The 16,493-nt window shown below is 37.4% G+C and overlaps 1 protein-coding gene across 1 annotated transcript in view; it reads left to right on the top strand.

Annotated features, from left to right (window-relative positions):
- The window catches only part of CPB2 (carboxypeptidase B2), a 48,606-nt gene that overhangs the window by 21,430 nt on the left and 10,683 nt on the right, over positions 1-16,493 (top strand). Inside the window, exons 4-8 of the mRNA XM_056109877.1 lie at positions 1,530-1,641; positions 4,065-4,166; positions 4,910-5,014; positions 12,457-12,567; positions 13,675-13,768. Of these exons, the coding sequence (XP_055965852.1) occupies positions 1,530-1,641; positions 4,065-4,166; positions 4,910-5,014; positions 12,457-12,567; positions 13,675-13,768 (524 nt within the window). The remainder of the gene's footprint in view (positions 1-1,529; positions 1,642-4,064; positions 4,167-4,909; positions 5,015-12,456; positions 12,568-13,674; positions 13,769-16,493) is intronic.

Raw genomic sequence — 16,493 nt, 5'->3', positions numbered from 1 at the left:
ACCTTGGACTAAGGGTTCAGTCTCTTGGGACTTCTGTCCCTTAACTGAAAATGACTGCTAGAGTGGCCTGTAGAGCTGCCTACTTGCTTCCATCTCATTCTTCCCTTACTCTGTACCAGATTTAGAAGCACAGTTGTCACTTCCTTGATTAGACTTTGATATCTCCGGAGAAAGCAAAAAAAAATTTCTCTAAAGGAAGTTTTGCTTTCTTCACAAGTTCAGTGAACATTCCTGGATGTCCATAAGCCATTCTATAAACAGATTTATCTCACTATCCTAAAACTGAGCAATGCTCTTTGGTAGGTTATATTTGGTGTCTGGGAATGCCATCACCATTAATTCATATATAAAAATAAATTCTTTAGCACTCCAAAAAATCCAAAACACCGTATCATTAACAAATGGAATGTTTTGCTTTCTCACAGCAGAGAAGCTTTCGATCTCCCTATACCCCCGCCCTTTAATCCTTCTTTAATCCTGCAGAGTAAACACTATCCTTCTCATGCGAATGAAAAACAGTGTTTTCACACACACACACACACACACACACACACACACACACACACCCCAGAGTTTTCTCAAGGTCAGCCTACACAGATATGGCGAGCTCGGAATCAAATTCACACCTTTCTGATGTTGCAGTCTTGACTTTCAGCCACTGGCCAAAGTCAAAGTCAAGAAATCTGAACTGGGACTGGAGCCATAGCACAGTGAGTAGGGCATTTGCCTTGCACGCAGCAGACCCAGGTTCTATTCCCGTATCCTATATGGTTCCCCAGCACCGCCAGGAGTAATTCCTGAGGGAAGAGCCAGGAGTAACCCCTGAGCATTGCTGGGTGTGATCCAAAAAAGCAAAATAATAATAATAATAATAATAATAATAATAATAATAATCTGTATTAAAATGATAACTAACTTCCAAATTGTTTATCCAAGGTGTTTGAAGGATGTACTTCAGCTAAAATGTTTGCTGAGTTAACTGTGTGGCACATTTCAAGAGGCATTAAAAGAGATGTCTTTCCCTTACCACTCCTTTTCCTGAGCTTCTTCTGTTTCTCTGGAAATTTAATAATAATTGGCTATGCAGAATATTTGGTCTAGGTCAACCACCATCCTGATAAAAAGTGAAAAGATGTTTTGGGTTTTTTGGGTTTTAACTGAAAATAGAATAATACAATGTTACTCTGGGTTGAAGAACATTGTTCATTAGCCTAAATATTCACATTTTTATGAAGAAGAAGAATCATGATCAAGAAATGCTGATAATGGTGAAAAGGGATGAGATTTGGTAAAAACATGACATTCAGGAGAAAGCTACTTTCTCTCCAGTGCCCACAAGGGTTCTGTCAAGAGGGTTTCAGATTTTCCGTTTATCCTACTCCTAGATGCTATTGTGGTAACTTGTCCTTGCTAGAATTCTTAGCAGTTTCTCCCCTTTGTTCATTTGGGAATGTTGTGCTTACAGTGATTCTGAGGGGAAAATCTGAGGTTTGCTTGGAAACCAGACTACCTTCTGTTTTATCCCCTAGGGTTTTGATTGAAGATGTGGAAAGTCTCATCCAACAGCAAACTTTTAATAGCACACTCAGCCCCCGGGCCTCCGCCTCCTCCTATTATGAACAGTACCACTCACTAAATGAAGTAAGCTATCATACTTCTCTCTAAATAGCTATTTTCATTTGACCAGAATTACCATTGCAACCATGGGAAATGATGAGAGAATCATAATCCATGAGATGAGGTAAGTAAGAAATCATGCTGGGCTTGGTTCAATGCTGGTAATTCATCCTTTCTTCAATATCGTCCTAGGAATATTGCTCCATATCTGGGAAGTATCCTAAACAGCTGCTGGTCTACAACTAAGCAAACTCCCATGCTAAACATTGCATTGTCAGGAACAACAGAAAATGAAAAGTAGAGTCTGTAATTATAACTGTGATCGAAAAATGGTCAGTTCAATTAATCACATCTCTTTGGACCAGACTCCTATTGCACTCTTGATGAATAATTTTTACATTATTTCACTAAAGTACATTTTATTCTCCTGAGGTGGAATCTGTGTAAACGGATGATGTTGATGATGATGATGATGATGATGTCTGTGTTTCACTATTTAAGAAATTATTTTTTTCTACCAACATCTTACAGTTTCCAATTTCCTAGAGGGAACCTGAGAAAAACGTCAATATTCAGTTGACCTCCATAAATTTTCACATCCGACAATAAGTATCAGTTGCCCATGTTTGTTGGTTGAAAGGGTCAACCACCGAAAGAATTTTCTTTTTTATATGGTGCACTTCAAGTAGTAAAATTCCATAGCTACCTTTTATTCTTTCATAGGCATAAGCTACTAGATACCTTACTATTAGTATTATTTTTTTTGTCATGTTTGACTTGGTGCCCAGAAACAGTTAAAGAACATTCCATGGTTGTATTACAACAATGACTTAATAAGAATCAATTCTCTATTTAATCTTCAAAAGCATCTGTTCCTTTCCAGTTAGTTAAAGTAGGATTCGGTCTGCTTTCAAAATGTATATGTCAGGCTGATTGATGAGGATCTTAAAATTGCATCCTCTTCCTTTACTTTTCCTCCCCAGCCCCTGGCTTCCCCACAAGACCATCTCCCTCCAGAGTCTGCCAACCACACAGCATCATCAAACAACATGCCCAGAGTACAGCAGCCAGGCAGGAGGGGCGAGTAAACTAGACAGTGTGAATGTGGCACCGCTGTGTAGAGTTCACTGGGAAGAAGGAAATGTCTTAAAGAAAAAATATTTTTCAAATATTAAAAAAATCTATTCAAATAATTTTGTTCTAAAGATTGTTGTGTTCTTACTCTAGCTCCAGCAAGGAGTTGGAAAGACAAAGGAGGAAAAAAAAAGTACATGGTACTGTTAGTTTGCCATGTACTGCATTTATCTGACATAATAAAGGCCCACAGACTGGGATGTGTGAAAATAGTCACGTTTTCTGTCACAGTCTGGGAGGCTGGGTGTTTTCAATCAAGGAGTTGGCACAGTAGTATCTTCCGGAGCGTCTCTCCTTACCTTGCAGATACAACTGCCTTCTTGCTGTATCATCCCAAAGTCTTTCCTTTGTATGTGCACATCCCAGTATCTCTGTGCATCCTGTTCACTACTCTCTGTGTGTGAGCATGTGCACCAAGAGGTGTTCAGGGACTAGTCCCCATTCTGAATTAGTTGTTCAACCCCAGCAGTGCTCTGGATACCATGCAGTGCCAGAAAAGGAAGTTGGAGGGAGGTTTAGCAAGCAAAGCATTTACCCTTTGAGCTCTCTCCTGGTCCTATTCTTCTCCTGGCCCTATTATTCTCTTGAGGACACCAATCAAATAGATTAGAATCCACTCTAATGGCTTTGGTTTAATTTAACTGCATCTCAAAGGCCCTACTTCCAAACAGATCATTTTCTGAGGGATTAGGCCTTTAATATGTGAATTGGGAGAGGGGGAACAATTTAGTTCATAATTAGTTCATAATGATGAAATTTCAGAAAATGATTAAAACTCATTTTATCCTTCTTTCCTCCCTTCATTCCTTCCTTCCTTCATCCCTCACTCCCTCCCACCTCTCTATATGTTTATATGTCTATAAATCTGCCCTCATACAACAATTTTTCCTCCCTGTGGAAAAAATTATCCTACAACATAATTTATTGTAACATTAGAGTTCTCCAATTAGTCTTTCTTTAGACCAAAACAATTTCTATGAGAAAATTCCTAATGATTAAATCTCCAACATTATAAATACTGTCAGCATCAGTATTTGGTGTGAGATCATCCTCCAGGAGACTCTTAACACAATACCCATCATCAGACCAACACCTGCATGTTAAGTGCACCGTAGTTATTCTGCTCTAAAAGAATCCAGGGGTAAATGATCCTTGCCCTAAGAGTTTGGGACTTGTGTTCTTTCCCTGTACAACAGTGTTTGAGGGTAAACCTTCCCTAGGAGTTGTCTTCTTCCATAGGAGTCATCACAAACAGGTTTTGAAGTTATTCTATTTGAAGTTGTTCTACTAACTGCTGGGGTTTTCTTTATTAGATCTATGCTTGGATGGAAGTGATAACTGATCTGTATCCTGATATTGTTAAAAAAATCCACATTGGATCTTCATTTGAGAAGAACCCACTCTATGTGTTAAAGGTATGTTAGGGGACGGGCCATTGCTGTCAACTCTGGGGAGAGTGTTAGTTTTCTTATGGTTCTTAAAATAGCTTTTTCTTTCTTTTGCATTCTGGAATCACTTCTGAAATTTAATAGTCAGCTATTTGAGGTTAGGTTTCTACCTTTTTAAAATTAAGTTTGATCCCCAACCCCAGAATTTCTGGGTGTTAACTTGAATTGATGAAAACTTGCAGTGCCAAATGCAGGGAGACTTATAAAACTTTGAGGGCCCTTGGTGAGTGAATTGGTAACAGATGATGCAAAAGGAGTGTTTCTTAGGGAAATGGTGCGAGTAAAGCATGTCCAGGTTTCTCTTTGGTGCAACTGGTTTCCTTTTCTCTCTGCTATACCTTTAATGGAGTTGTCTGCCCAACTCACACCCATTTACATCTAATGAAGAGCAAAGTTAAGGTCTGAAAACTAATTCTCAGCCCTGGACTTCCACCCTTCCACATGCAGCTTGGATGTAATCTGATATAATTTGGTAATTGTGAGGGAACTAAAAGATGTTTAAGAATCCTGGCTTCAAACTTCAGTCTTGATTCTCAATAGCTATGTGACCTTTGCTCTCACCAGCTTTTAATTTGTCTTGCGAATTCTCAAAGGAAATAAGAGAATAATGTATATTTCATAGATTTGTTGAATGGATTAAATATTCACACAATAGAAATCAAAGTTGTATCCTGAGGCATCCTGTTATTGGTTGGGATTTTCTTTGGCAGATTTCTAGTAAAGAACAAAGAGCCAAAAATGCCATATGGATTGACTGTGGAATGCACGCCAGAGAATGGATCTCTCCTGCTTTCTGCTTATGGTTCATAGGCTATGTAAGTATTCACATTCTCTCAGTTTTGAGTTTTTCAATATGAAGCCCCCAAGTTACCCATGTCTGTATAAATGAGCTGTTTATTAACAAGTGTTTTCCCACCTCTCATCCTAGAATTCTCACTTTAGAACTGTGGAGTAGAGGCTTGGGAAGCTGCCATTTTCATAACTTTCAAAAAAAAAAAACATCATGCTTGAGAACCAAGACTTTAATTTTTTTTAACTCACTTTAAAGAATTATTGGCTTTTTCTTTCTAATAGTTCTGGGTGGAACCGAATACAGGGGGTGGAGGGAATTAAGAAACAGTTCATAATTGCAATATATTTGCTAAATACAAGAAGGAACTGAAACAATTTTCTGCATTATGTCCCAATTTCTTTTTCTTCTGATTTGAACTATCTATTGCCATATCCTGACCTTGAAAATTGAACATAATTTTCAGCTTTACAGAAGATATTATATTTCCCCATGTGTCATAATAGTGAATTTTGTCCCTGAAAAAAAAGGCCTTGGCTCCAAAAATCCAGATAGAAGACGAAGAGTGTCATATAAGTAGAAATTATAATAACCATAAACTTCTACAATAATTGAAAAGAGTAAAATTTATGCTTCGTCTCTTATAAAATGGGCACACATATCCTCCACATTGATTTATCCAGAGTCATTGCCTCTGGAAAAAAGAGCTGAAAAATGAGTGTCCTTCTGATAATGGTAATTGTCTCTATTCGCACACACAATTACACAAAATAGATGAGTTAGGAAACCAAGAGGTTGCCATTTATATCCATTTGTCTTAGCAAATAAAATCCATGAAAGGTAAAATGTATTTCTGCTCTGCTGTGTCTGGACAAATACAACTCTGCTTTCCCTCACTTGCCTTATCATCTTCTTTACCTCATGGATTGAGTGTGGCACAACATTTTGAGCCCACTGAGTTTCCAGCCACCATCAGTGCTTCCTTTACCTAATTTGGAGAGTACAACTGAATAAACCCTTAGAAACTCCGATATTGGGTGATCAGGACCTTCATATTGGATGTTTTTCTTTATTTTGGGTAATGAAGGGAGCAGTATTCATGGAGAGAGAAAAGTGCAAAGCAAGAGGGAAAAATTTTTTTTATTCTATCACTGAATGTACAAAGGACTAGAAAGAAATTTTATTTTCTATCAACTCATTTCATATTGTTGTCATTGCAAAGATTTGTCCTTCCTGATCTGATCACCTCTCTGCTCTGACACTTGTTACCCTCTATCCTACCTCCTTGCAGAACTCTAGTAAGATTAAATTATTTTTTTGCACAAGCTTAAAAATTGCACATCAGATCCCAGACCTTAGAAGTAACAAGGGGAGCAAGATACAGTTTAAGAACCTCAGAGCTGAGTATTTTGCCCCAGCAACATGAATCTGAATTTTCTGGCCTGCATCCACACAGTATGCCCTCTGAAGGGATAGTTAAGAAGCCCTTTTCTCGCCTGCCTAAAACTAATCCAAATCATATTTTCACTATTTAATTGTCTGGGCCACACCTGGAAGTACTCAGGGTTCACTCCTAGTTCTGTGTTCAGAGTTCTCTCCTGGCAGTCACGCCATAGGTGATACTGGAGATTTGAATCAGGATCAGCTGCAAACAAGACAAGCACCTTAACCCTTGGCCTATCTCTCCAGCTCCCAAATCATCTGACTTTTGTAATGGTTAAAACCATAGTAAATGAAAAAATTAAAAAGTACTCTTTAAAATAATATATATGGGTTTATTTTTATATTTAGAAAATAAGCGTACACAGATGAATTGGAGTCTTACCGCTTATGTCTCTTTGAGGAAAACCTACACTTCTCCTATTCTCCTTTATGCTGATACCACTACTATTCTAAAGATCTTTTTAACACCGTGTGTGTGTGTGTTTGTGTGTGTTTGTGTGTGTGTGTGTAAGGAGTGGAGCGGGAGGAGGTGCAGCTTGTTGAGCAGAGGTTCCCCTATATGAGCAATTCTGTGACATCTGCTGAGTCCTTCTAACTCAGTCCTGGCACTTTCTGATAGTCTCAGCAACTAAGGTTAAGGGCTCAGTACGTTCTTTCTGCCCACGACAATTGCAAGGCCAGATTGTCTCCTGGGCATCTGACCAATCAGCTATAATCTAGGAGTTCTCACAACCTCCTTCTCAGGGTCAATTAATTTGCTAGAGTGACTCATAGATCTCAGAGAAAACATTTGCTTAGTGTTGCTAGTTTATAATAAGACCATATGAGAAAGGATAGATGAAGAGCCATAGAAAAGAGATATGTAGGGCCTAGGTGTGGGGCAATAACCTACAGTGCTTGCATGTTCTCTGCTACCTATTTCCCAATATCTCCATGTGTTCTACAACCAGGAAGTGAAGATCCTCTCTAACCTCACTTTTTTGATTCTATAATCCAGTGTATCATTTGGTTCACATAACTAGTGCTCAACTGCCCCTTGTTAAATTTGAAACTTAAACAAATGCCACATGTTTAAGCTGAACTACAACTCTGGAGTCCCAAAAGTGTCTAAACTCAAAAGTGTCTAAACACTGTATACTAATGGGCTAAATGCTTTATTGCCATTTATAGCATCTAAATTATGCAAGCATTCATAGAGATAGGTGTAAAAATGGAATTTATAGCTCTTTGCTGTATTTCTAGTGAAAGAGCAAATAGCAGATTATTATTTTAAAATATTCCATTCATAGTGTCTTGTGTGACTTTCTGTACTAATTTTTTCTCTGTCAAAAGACTTTTGGTTAATTTGTTAGTAGGTACTGTTGTGTTTTGAAACCATAATAAAGATAAAGCAACTGTGATCCCAAGCAAAGTATGTTTGGAAGATGAGTAATCATCTACCACAGGCCCAGCTGATAAGAATCAGTCTTTCTATCTCCTACCCCCTAATTTTCACTTGCTGTGTGCTCTTTTCTGATACCCTCGACTTCTTTTTCTCATTCTTTTATAGGAAGAAGCCACTTCAATTAAGCTAATTAGCATATTGTAAAATCTTTCCTTCAACAATATTTAGTTAAGGTCTTTTCTGAATGATAGGAACCAGTCCCAGGTTTGAAGCAGGGTCTGACAAAGGGGCTTGGTGAGGATTAAGTAAACAAGAAAGACATAAGAGAGAAAAGCAGGGGTCAGAGACCCCAAGTTTTCTATTACATTCCATATTTATTGTCTTAAACCAACAGTCATCGGAAGAACAAAGACAATTATTTACATATAGTTGCCTATCTATAGTAATGTAACTAAGCTCAGCTTTTATGTCATAGGGAACTGCTATCCCTATATCTAAAAGATCCTAAACAGTCTTCATTTATGCCTGCCTGGCATCTGCAGCAGCCACAGATGTTTGTTGTCTATTCTATTCTTTCCTGTTATATTATTCTTTCCTGGGTGTGTTTTTGCAAGCCCTTTGCATTCTGTTACCTAAACTATCTTACCTAGGGGCACATCCCATCCTTGGGACTTTTTGCTAGAAGGATGAAGTCCCACATCTGTCAGCAATAAATTCAACAGTTTCCAACTTCATTATGTTATTTATCCACTAGATATAACACCATAACAGTAAATGTGTTTACAGAAAACTAAGCCTCACAACACTCAGATCATAAACTTATGGTAAAGAATTTGTTCATGTTAGACTTATGAATGTGTTCAGCTTGATCAAAAATGTGATTTTGAAAAGTCATGTCTTGAAACATTGTTGACATTACTGACAGACTTACAATGATTATAGAATCTTGGAGATTAATTATACTTTAGAGATATGTTTAGATATCCAGATTGTATGCTTTTGAAAGTCTAAGTAACTGGAAAAAATTCAAGTTGAAACTATATTAATAACTAATAATGTTATTCAAAAATTCAATTAAGAACATTTCTTGGATTTCTCTATATCTATCTCTCCCCTTAATCCCTACAATGCCTGGAAAGCTAGATATAATTGTCCAATTTCCAAGAACAGTGCAATATTATCCTTCTTTCTTTTTTGTGGGGGGGGGGGAAGGGAAGTCATACATCAATTGTGCTGAGAAATTATTCCTGGATCTGTCTGTGCTCAAGGATCACTCCCGGCGGTGCTTGAAAGAGCATATGTGGAGCCAGGAATCAAAACAGGGTCAGTCACATGCAAGAAAAGTATCTTAACCCTTGCACTATCTCTTTGGTCTCTATCTTATCCTTAACCAATCAGGAAAATACCCCAAGTCCTGAGGATGCTAACACATTAACTGGTTAATTCACTGAAGTCAGTCTTCCACCAGGAATTATTTCTACTTTTACAAGCACTGGCTTCTCTTATTGCATGGTTTCCCCTAAGTCCTTGATTTTTCTAAGCTTCTTAAGAGTTTTGTTTCATCCTCACATTGTCAGCAGTTTTCACTTGCTCTGGATCTTCACCGTCTTTAAAAATACACAATACCACTTCTGGGAATATATCCTGAGGGTGCAAAAAAGTACTGTAGAAATCACATCCGCACCTGTATGTTCATTGCAGCACTGTTCACAATAGCCAAAATCTAGAAACGACCCAACTGCCCGAGAATAGAGGACTGGGCAAAGAAACTTTGTTATATCTACCAATGGAATACTATGTAGCTGTTAGGAAAGATGAAATCAAAAAAGTTTGCTTGTAAGTGGATGGTCATGGAGAGTATCATGCTAAGTGAAATGAGTCAGAAAGAGAGGGACACATATAGAATGACTGCACTCGTTTGTGGAATATAAAATACCATAATATGAGACTAATACCCAAGGACGATAGAGACAAGGGCCAGGAAGATTGCTCCACAGTTGGAAGCCTACCTTATGAGCTGGGGGAGAAGGCAGCTGAGATAAAGAAGGGATCACTAAGTCAATGATGGTTGGAGGGATCGGAATCACTTGGGATGGGAGATGTGTGCTGAAAGTAGATAAAGGACCAAAAATGATGACCTCTCATTGTATTGCAAACCATAATGCCCATTAGTAGAGAGAGCGTATAAGAGGGAAACTTTCTGTCATAGAGGTAGGGGTGGGGTGGGACGTGGGGGTGGGTAGGGACACTGGGTACACTGGTGGTGGAAAATGTACACTGGTGGAGGGATGGATGTTCATCACTGTATGGCTGAAACTCAAACATGAAATCTTTGTAAGTGTAGCTCATGGTGATTCAACAACAACAAAAAAATACAGTTAGACAAGTCTGCTCTCACCACATGTCTAAATGGTGCTTTTATGTAAGGTCAAACAAGGCATCCTTGGTACTCTGGTGGTAGATGAGGTGTTGGAACATTGTATGCGTGAAGCCCTACTATTAACAATTGTACTGTAAATATGATGCTTCAGGGAAAACAAAAATCATCTACTGGAATGACTAGATATCCACATGCAAAAAAAAAGTGAAGAGAGACACTTCCCTCATATCGTTTAAAATGAAATATTAATTCAAAATCAATTATAGACCTAAAGATAGAAGCTAAGAGGAAAATGAATGCTTAGAAATAAACATAGAAGTTGCATATCTTCTAATTGTAACTTTCAGTTAGTCAATCACTTATTAGCTATGGTACTAAAAGTACAAATAACAAAAGAAATAATGATAAAAAACAAATCTTATAAAATAAGATTTCATTAAAAGTTAAGTCCTTTGCGTTTTTCAAGGGATACCAGGAAACTATAAACTCTAAAAAGTGTTGATTTTTTTCTGTTAAAAAATCTAAATTTTTGTTACAATAGAGTGTATTCTCAAAATAGTGGGAGGAAAATATTGCAAATCATAAATGTGATAAGAGAATTGCAATGAAAATATATAGAAAACTTACAAGTCATTTATTTCAAAAATGATCAAAAGTGCTGAAAAGACAGTCCTGCAAATAAGTATACTAATGGCCAATAAGCACTTGAAACATGTTCACCCACTGTTATTCTGCATTAGAAAAATGCAAATGAAAACTATAATGCAACATCCCCTCTATCCCCCCCGTCCACCCTTCCTACAATTTGGTCCCCATTCTTGTGCTGTGGCCTTCCATACATACAATTTGCACCTTTGACCTCCTTGAAATAGCCTGTGACCCCTGACTGAGAAATACTGGCCTAGAACATTTATATATATTTTAGCTATCTAAAGTGAAACTAGTCAATTTTTAGCAAAATAGCTAATTTAGAACTAAAAGATGTTTTGCCAATAATGAAAAAAAATATTTCTTAACAACATCCTTTAGATAATGTTTAAAGCAACAAATAACTGTAAACTGATCCACGATCATAGCAAGTTATCACAAATGAAGATTTTATAGCAAAGTTTAGTTGTAGATGAAATTTTTTGACTAACTGAAATTTGTCTTTGTGGTTCTCCTGTCACTACGTGTGGTTATTTTAGGGCAAATTTCTCAGACCTCTATCTTTGGATCATGTTGAAGTATGTGATCCCAAGTTTGGTATGAGCTAAACTAGAGAACAGTGTCAGACAAGCCTAATTTGGTAAGTTGTGCCATATACCCAGGAAAGCTGCCATTGATATTAAAGACAAATCAGTCACTATTTTGAAAATACACTCTATTGTAACAAAAACTTAGATCCATGAGTTATAAGGAAAGTAAAAAATTCACCCAGTTTTATCTGGACATAATACAGGTTAGTTTTAATGCTGATGTGAATTATTAAAAATAAAAGCTGAAATATAACACTGTATCACTGAAACACTGTCCTCCCATTGTTCATCCATTTGCTCGAGCAGGCACCAGTAATGTCTCCATTGAGAGACTTGTTGTTACTATTTTTGGCATATTGAATACGTCACCAGTAGCTTGCCAGGCTTTGCCATTCGGGCGGAATATTTTCGGTAGCTTGCCAGGCTCTCCGAGAGGGAACAAAGAAATTGAACCCAAGTCGGCCGTGTGCAAGGCAAACACCCTACCCAAAATATAGCAATATTTATAGAAATTATAGAAATATAACACATTATAGAAATTATAACACATTATAGAAATATAACACAGGTTTTGTAATTCTAAAGCAGATCATATGGATTTAATTAAACATTATTTTTGTTTCTTGAAAGGAATCTTGGAAGATTTTTTATTCTGTTTCTTATTTTTTAAGTGAAGACCCTGTGTCTGTCCCATGCTCAGGTTATTTACCAACATTTGACAGCAAAAGTCAATGATCAGTTTTTTTTAAGGACTTAAACTCTTCTTTACTGAAAGTTAATCTGTAAATCTATACATATCAAATGAATTTTTAACAGAAAATATCAGCACTTTTTAGACAGAATTTATATCAAAGAGTAATATTCATTTTCTTTCTATTGTATTTCCCAGGTATTCTGTATGAGTACGGACTCATTTCTAAACTATAAAGTGCATTTAAATGTTTTAAAATAAATACTTTAAACAACATACTAATTTAGAAGAACTTGAGATACATTATAAAACTTGATGTTTTTATTTTTAGGTGACACAATTCTATGAAAAAGAAAGAATATATACCGGTATTTTGAGGCACGTGAATTTTTATGTTTTGCCAGTAGTTAATGTGGATGGTTATGACTTCACTTGGAAAAAGGTATGTGAAGGCAAAGAAAAAGACATTCCTTCTTTGGGGATATAAGATTCATGGACTGAACTATTCGTAAAATCCTATATCACAATTGTTTTATCCTGGAGCACAAACGTTTTATAATAAAAAAATTAATTTTTAATGTAAACGTCCTAACATATACAAAAATAGAAATAATGGTAAAGCTCCTCTCTACCCTCACTGAACAATAATGATATCACAGCCAATATATGCCTACATCTCCCACCTATTTCTACTTTACCCACATTAATTTTAAACAAATCACAGCTATTCAGAAAATAATCTCAGCAAATATCATTCCATCAATAATTATTTCATCATGCACATCAAAAAAGTGATCTTTTCATAAAAAAATTGCCACAGTGCAATTATCCTAAAAATTGTTAAGATTTATTTAAAATCATAAGTGTCAAAGAGACACATAATTTTCCACTTGTATCCTAACTTTATTATGTGGGATGCTTTTCAAGCATAATATTGCTTTGCCTATGTTACTGGAGGTTATCCTAGATACCCCAGTGGTGATCAGGACTTCTAGGGCCACACTCAGTGATACTTGGGGTGGGGGGTGGCAGGGACCATGTAGTATTAGGGATCAAATGGAACTGGCTATATGCAAGGTATGTGCCTTAACCCCTGTTCTGTCTCTTGGTCCCTGTGTATTAATTTAAAAACAAAATCAGCAAGTTCATTTCTTCTATTCAACATACAAGTAAAACTAATACCTTGTGGTTGGTTTATTTATCTTTGGCTTCTATTTTAACCCAAATCTTCTCTCTCCATCATTCTTAAAAGGAAACAAGATCAAACAAGACCAATTAGCATCTTAGCAAAACTAAACAAAATTTTTATGTGTGGAGTTTGAAATTGATTAAATGCTTTAATTTTGTTTGATTCAAGCTAAACACGTTTGAGTAATTGTGACAGATTCAACAGGTATAGTTGTCTTGTGAGAGAAACATGGAGACAGTGAAAGAATGAAGTGACTATTTTGAAGGAGAGAAAAACAACTAGGGCCAATTATGCTTGAAAGTTTATCTTGCCTCGAACTACAAACCTCACCCTGCAGTTACCTGTGTTTTGCTTCTTTAGGATCGGATGTGGAGAAAGAACCGTTCTTTTCATGAAAACAATATTTGTACTGGCACAGACCTGAACAGAAATTTTGCTTCTAAACACTGGTGTGGTATGTTTTTATTTTGGTTCTAACAATGTCTCTTCATTGAAAAGGTACAGGCCTATAACGTTAGGCCTATAAATTCAAACTAATAAAAAGAAAGACCAATCTGAATCAGAAAATTATAGAGTAATAAACATTTCAGTTAAATATAATGTTAGGGGGCTGGAGCGATAGCACAGCGGGTAGGACGTTTGCCTTGCACGCAACCCGACCAGTGTTCAATTCCCAGCATCACATATGGTCCCCCGAGCACAGCCAGGAGTAATTCCTGAATGCATGAACCAGGAGTAACCCCTGTGCATCGCCGGATGTGACCCAAAAAGCAAAATATATATATACATATATATGTATATATATATACATATATATATATATATATATAATGTTGGGAATGTTGGCTTAGAACCGGCAAATCACCTTAACCCCTCCTCTCTGCCATTTCCTCATCCTTAATATATTAAATATTTATTGTTACATATTTTATATCTTACTTTGTATTTTATTTATTTTTATTTATTTTTTGTCTCCTTTTTTTTATTAGTGAAACACCATGAGGTACAGTTGTAGACTTACAAACTTTCGTACTTGGGTTTCAGTTATACAATGATAGAGTACCCATCCCTCCACCAGTGCCCATTCTCCACCACCATTGATCCCAGTAGCCCTCCCACCCCCCGCCCCATCCCCTCCACCCCAACCCGCCTTTGTGTCAGGGCATTCCCTTTTGCTCTCTCTTTTAGGGTGTTGTGATTTGCAATAGAGGTATCCGGTGGCCATCATGTTCAGTCTATAGTCTACTTTCAGCACGCATCTCGTATCCCAAGTGAATCCTCCAAACATCCTTTACTTGGTGTTCCCTTCTCTATCTGAGCTGCCTTTCCCCCCCAGCATGTGCTGCTGGCTTCCAAGCTGTGGAGCAGACCTCCTGGTACTTATCTCAACTATTCTTGGGTGTTTGTCTACCATTCTGTTACTTTATATTCCCCAGATGGGTGTAGTTTTTCTATGTCTGTCCCTCTCTTTCTGGCTCATTTCACTTAGCATGATACTTTTCTTTTTTTTTCTTTTACTTTTATTTTATTTTCTTTTATTTTTTAAAAAAATTTTTTATTAGTGAAACACCATGTTTGGTACAGTTATAGACTTATAAATGTTTGTGCTTGGGTTTCAGTTATACAATGATCAAGTACCCATCCCTCCACCAGTGCCCATCCTCCACAACCACGGGTCCCAGCATCCCCCCCACCCCCCATCCCCCCGTCCCACCCTGCCTCTGTGGCAGGGTATTCCCCCTTGTTCTCTCTCTCTTCTTTTGGGTACTGTGTTTTGCAAGAGAGGCATTGAGTGGCAATCATGTTTGGTCTATAGACTACTTTTAGCATGCTTCTCCCACCCTGGGAGGGTCCTCACAACACCCTTTATTTGGTGCTCTCTTCTCTATCTGAGCTTCCTTTTCACCTAGCACATGTGGCTGGCCTTCAAGTCATGGAGCAAAATTCCTGGTACTAATCTCAGTCATTCCTGGGTGTTAGTCTCCCTTTCTGTTGCTTTATGTTCCCCAGATGAATGCAATCTTTCTGTGTCTATCCCGCTCTTTCTGACTCATTTCGCTTAGCATGATGCTTTCCATGTAGTACCACTAGTATGTAAATTTCATGACTTCATCTTTTCTAATAGCTGCATAGTATTCCGTTGTGTAGATGTACCAAAGTTTCTTTAACCAGTCATCTGTTCTCGGGCATTCGTTTTTTTCCCCCAAATTTTGGCTATTGTGAACAGTCTTGCTTTATATTTTTATATTAAGAAAATTGCCTTAGTTCCTTAAGCCTGTCCAGTTTCAAATTTCTTTAGAGGGGGTAGTTTGGACCACACCTGATGGTGTTCAGGGATAATTTCTGATTCTATTTTCAAGTGTAACCTCTGGGGGGGTCTTAGGGGACCATATACAATGCTAGGAATCAAAGTGGGATAGACTGATTGCTAGGAAAGCACTTAACACCTGTACTTTCACTCCAGCTCTGGTGTGAAATGTCTAAAAATTCTATTTTTATAGGATCATAGGAAATTAATTATTAAGTTTCCTTCTTTAGAAAACAATGTTTGGGGCAGAAGAGATAGTACAGGAATTTAAGTATTTGCCTTGCATGTGGCTTACCCAGTTCAATACCTGGAACCACATATGGTTCCCTGAGCAGTGCTAGGAGTGAGTCCTGAGCACAGACCAATTAGAGTCTTAATAGTTCTCAGCTTTAGTGTCCACAAAGTGGGTCCACTCATAATGCTTTTAACTGCTTTAGGACTAGTGGCAGAGAACTTTTACAAATCCAACCTTGGTTTTATTATTTCTCAAGAATTCATTGCCGGGGATCCCCCTATTTATCTGTCTGACTCAAAATAGTCATTAAGTAATTGCTTCTTAACCTTTATTACCCCAGTTCCTGGTAACTCTGTTTCTCTGTAAATTTTTACATTGTGTTATTTCGATTCCAGGCTTATAGATAAAGATGTTTGGGTGTAAAGGGGCCCAGTAGACCAAGATCTTTTGGCAAAGAAGAAACTTTAGACTAAAAGAGAGGAAATTGTTTGCCCAGATTAATATTCCTGATTAATAACAGTGCAGTCTCAAACTTATTTCTTGGCTCCATGTGGCCCTTTCCACAAAAATGTTTAAAATCTCTAGAATGACATGAGAACTCAGGGTGGCATTATCTGCTTCAGGAGCCCCTGGCCA

This window comes from Sorex fumeus, unplaced genomic scaffold (genome assembly GCF_029834395.1).
Source record: "Sorex fumeus unplaced genomic scaffold, SorFum_2.1 ptg000008l, whole genome shotgun sequence".
NCBI lineage: Eukaryota > Metazoa > Chordata > Mammalia > Eulipotyphla > Soricidae > Sorex > Sorex fumeus.
Note: the sequence above shows the minus strand (reverse complement) of the source record. Positions and strands in the feature narration are given on the sequence as shown.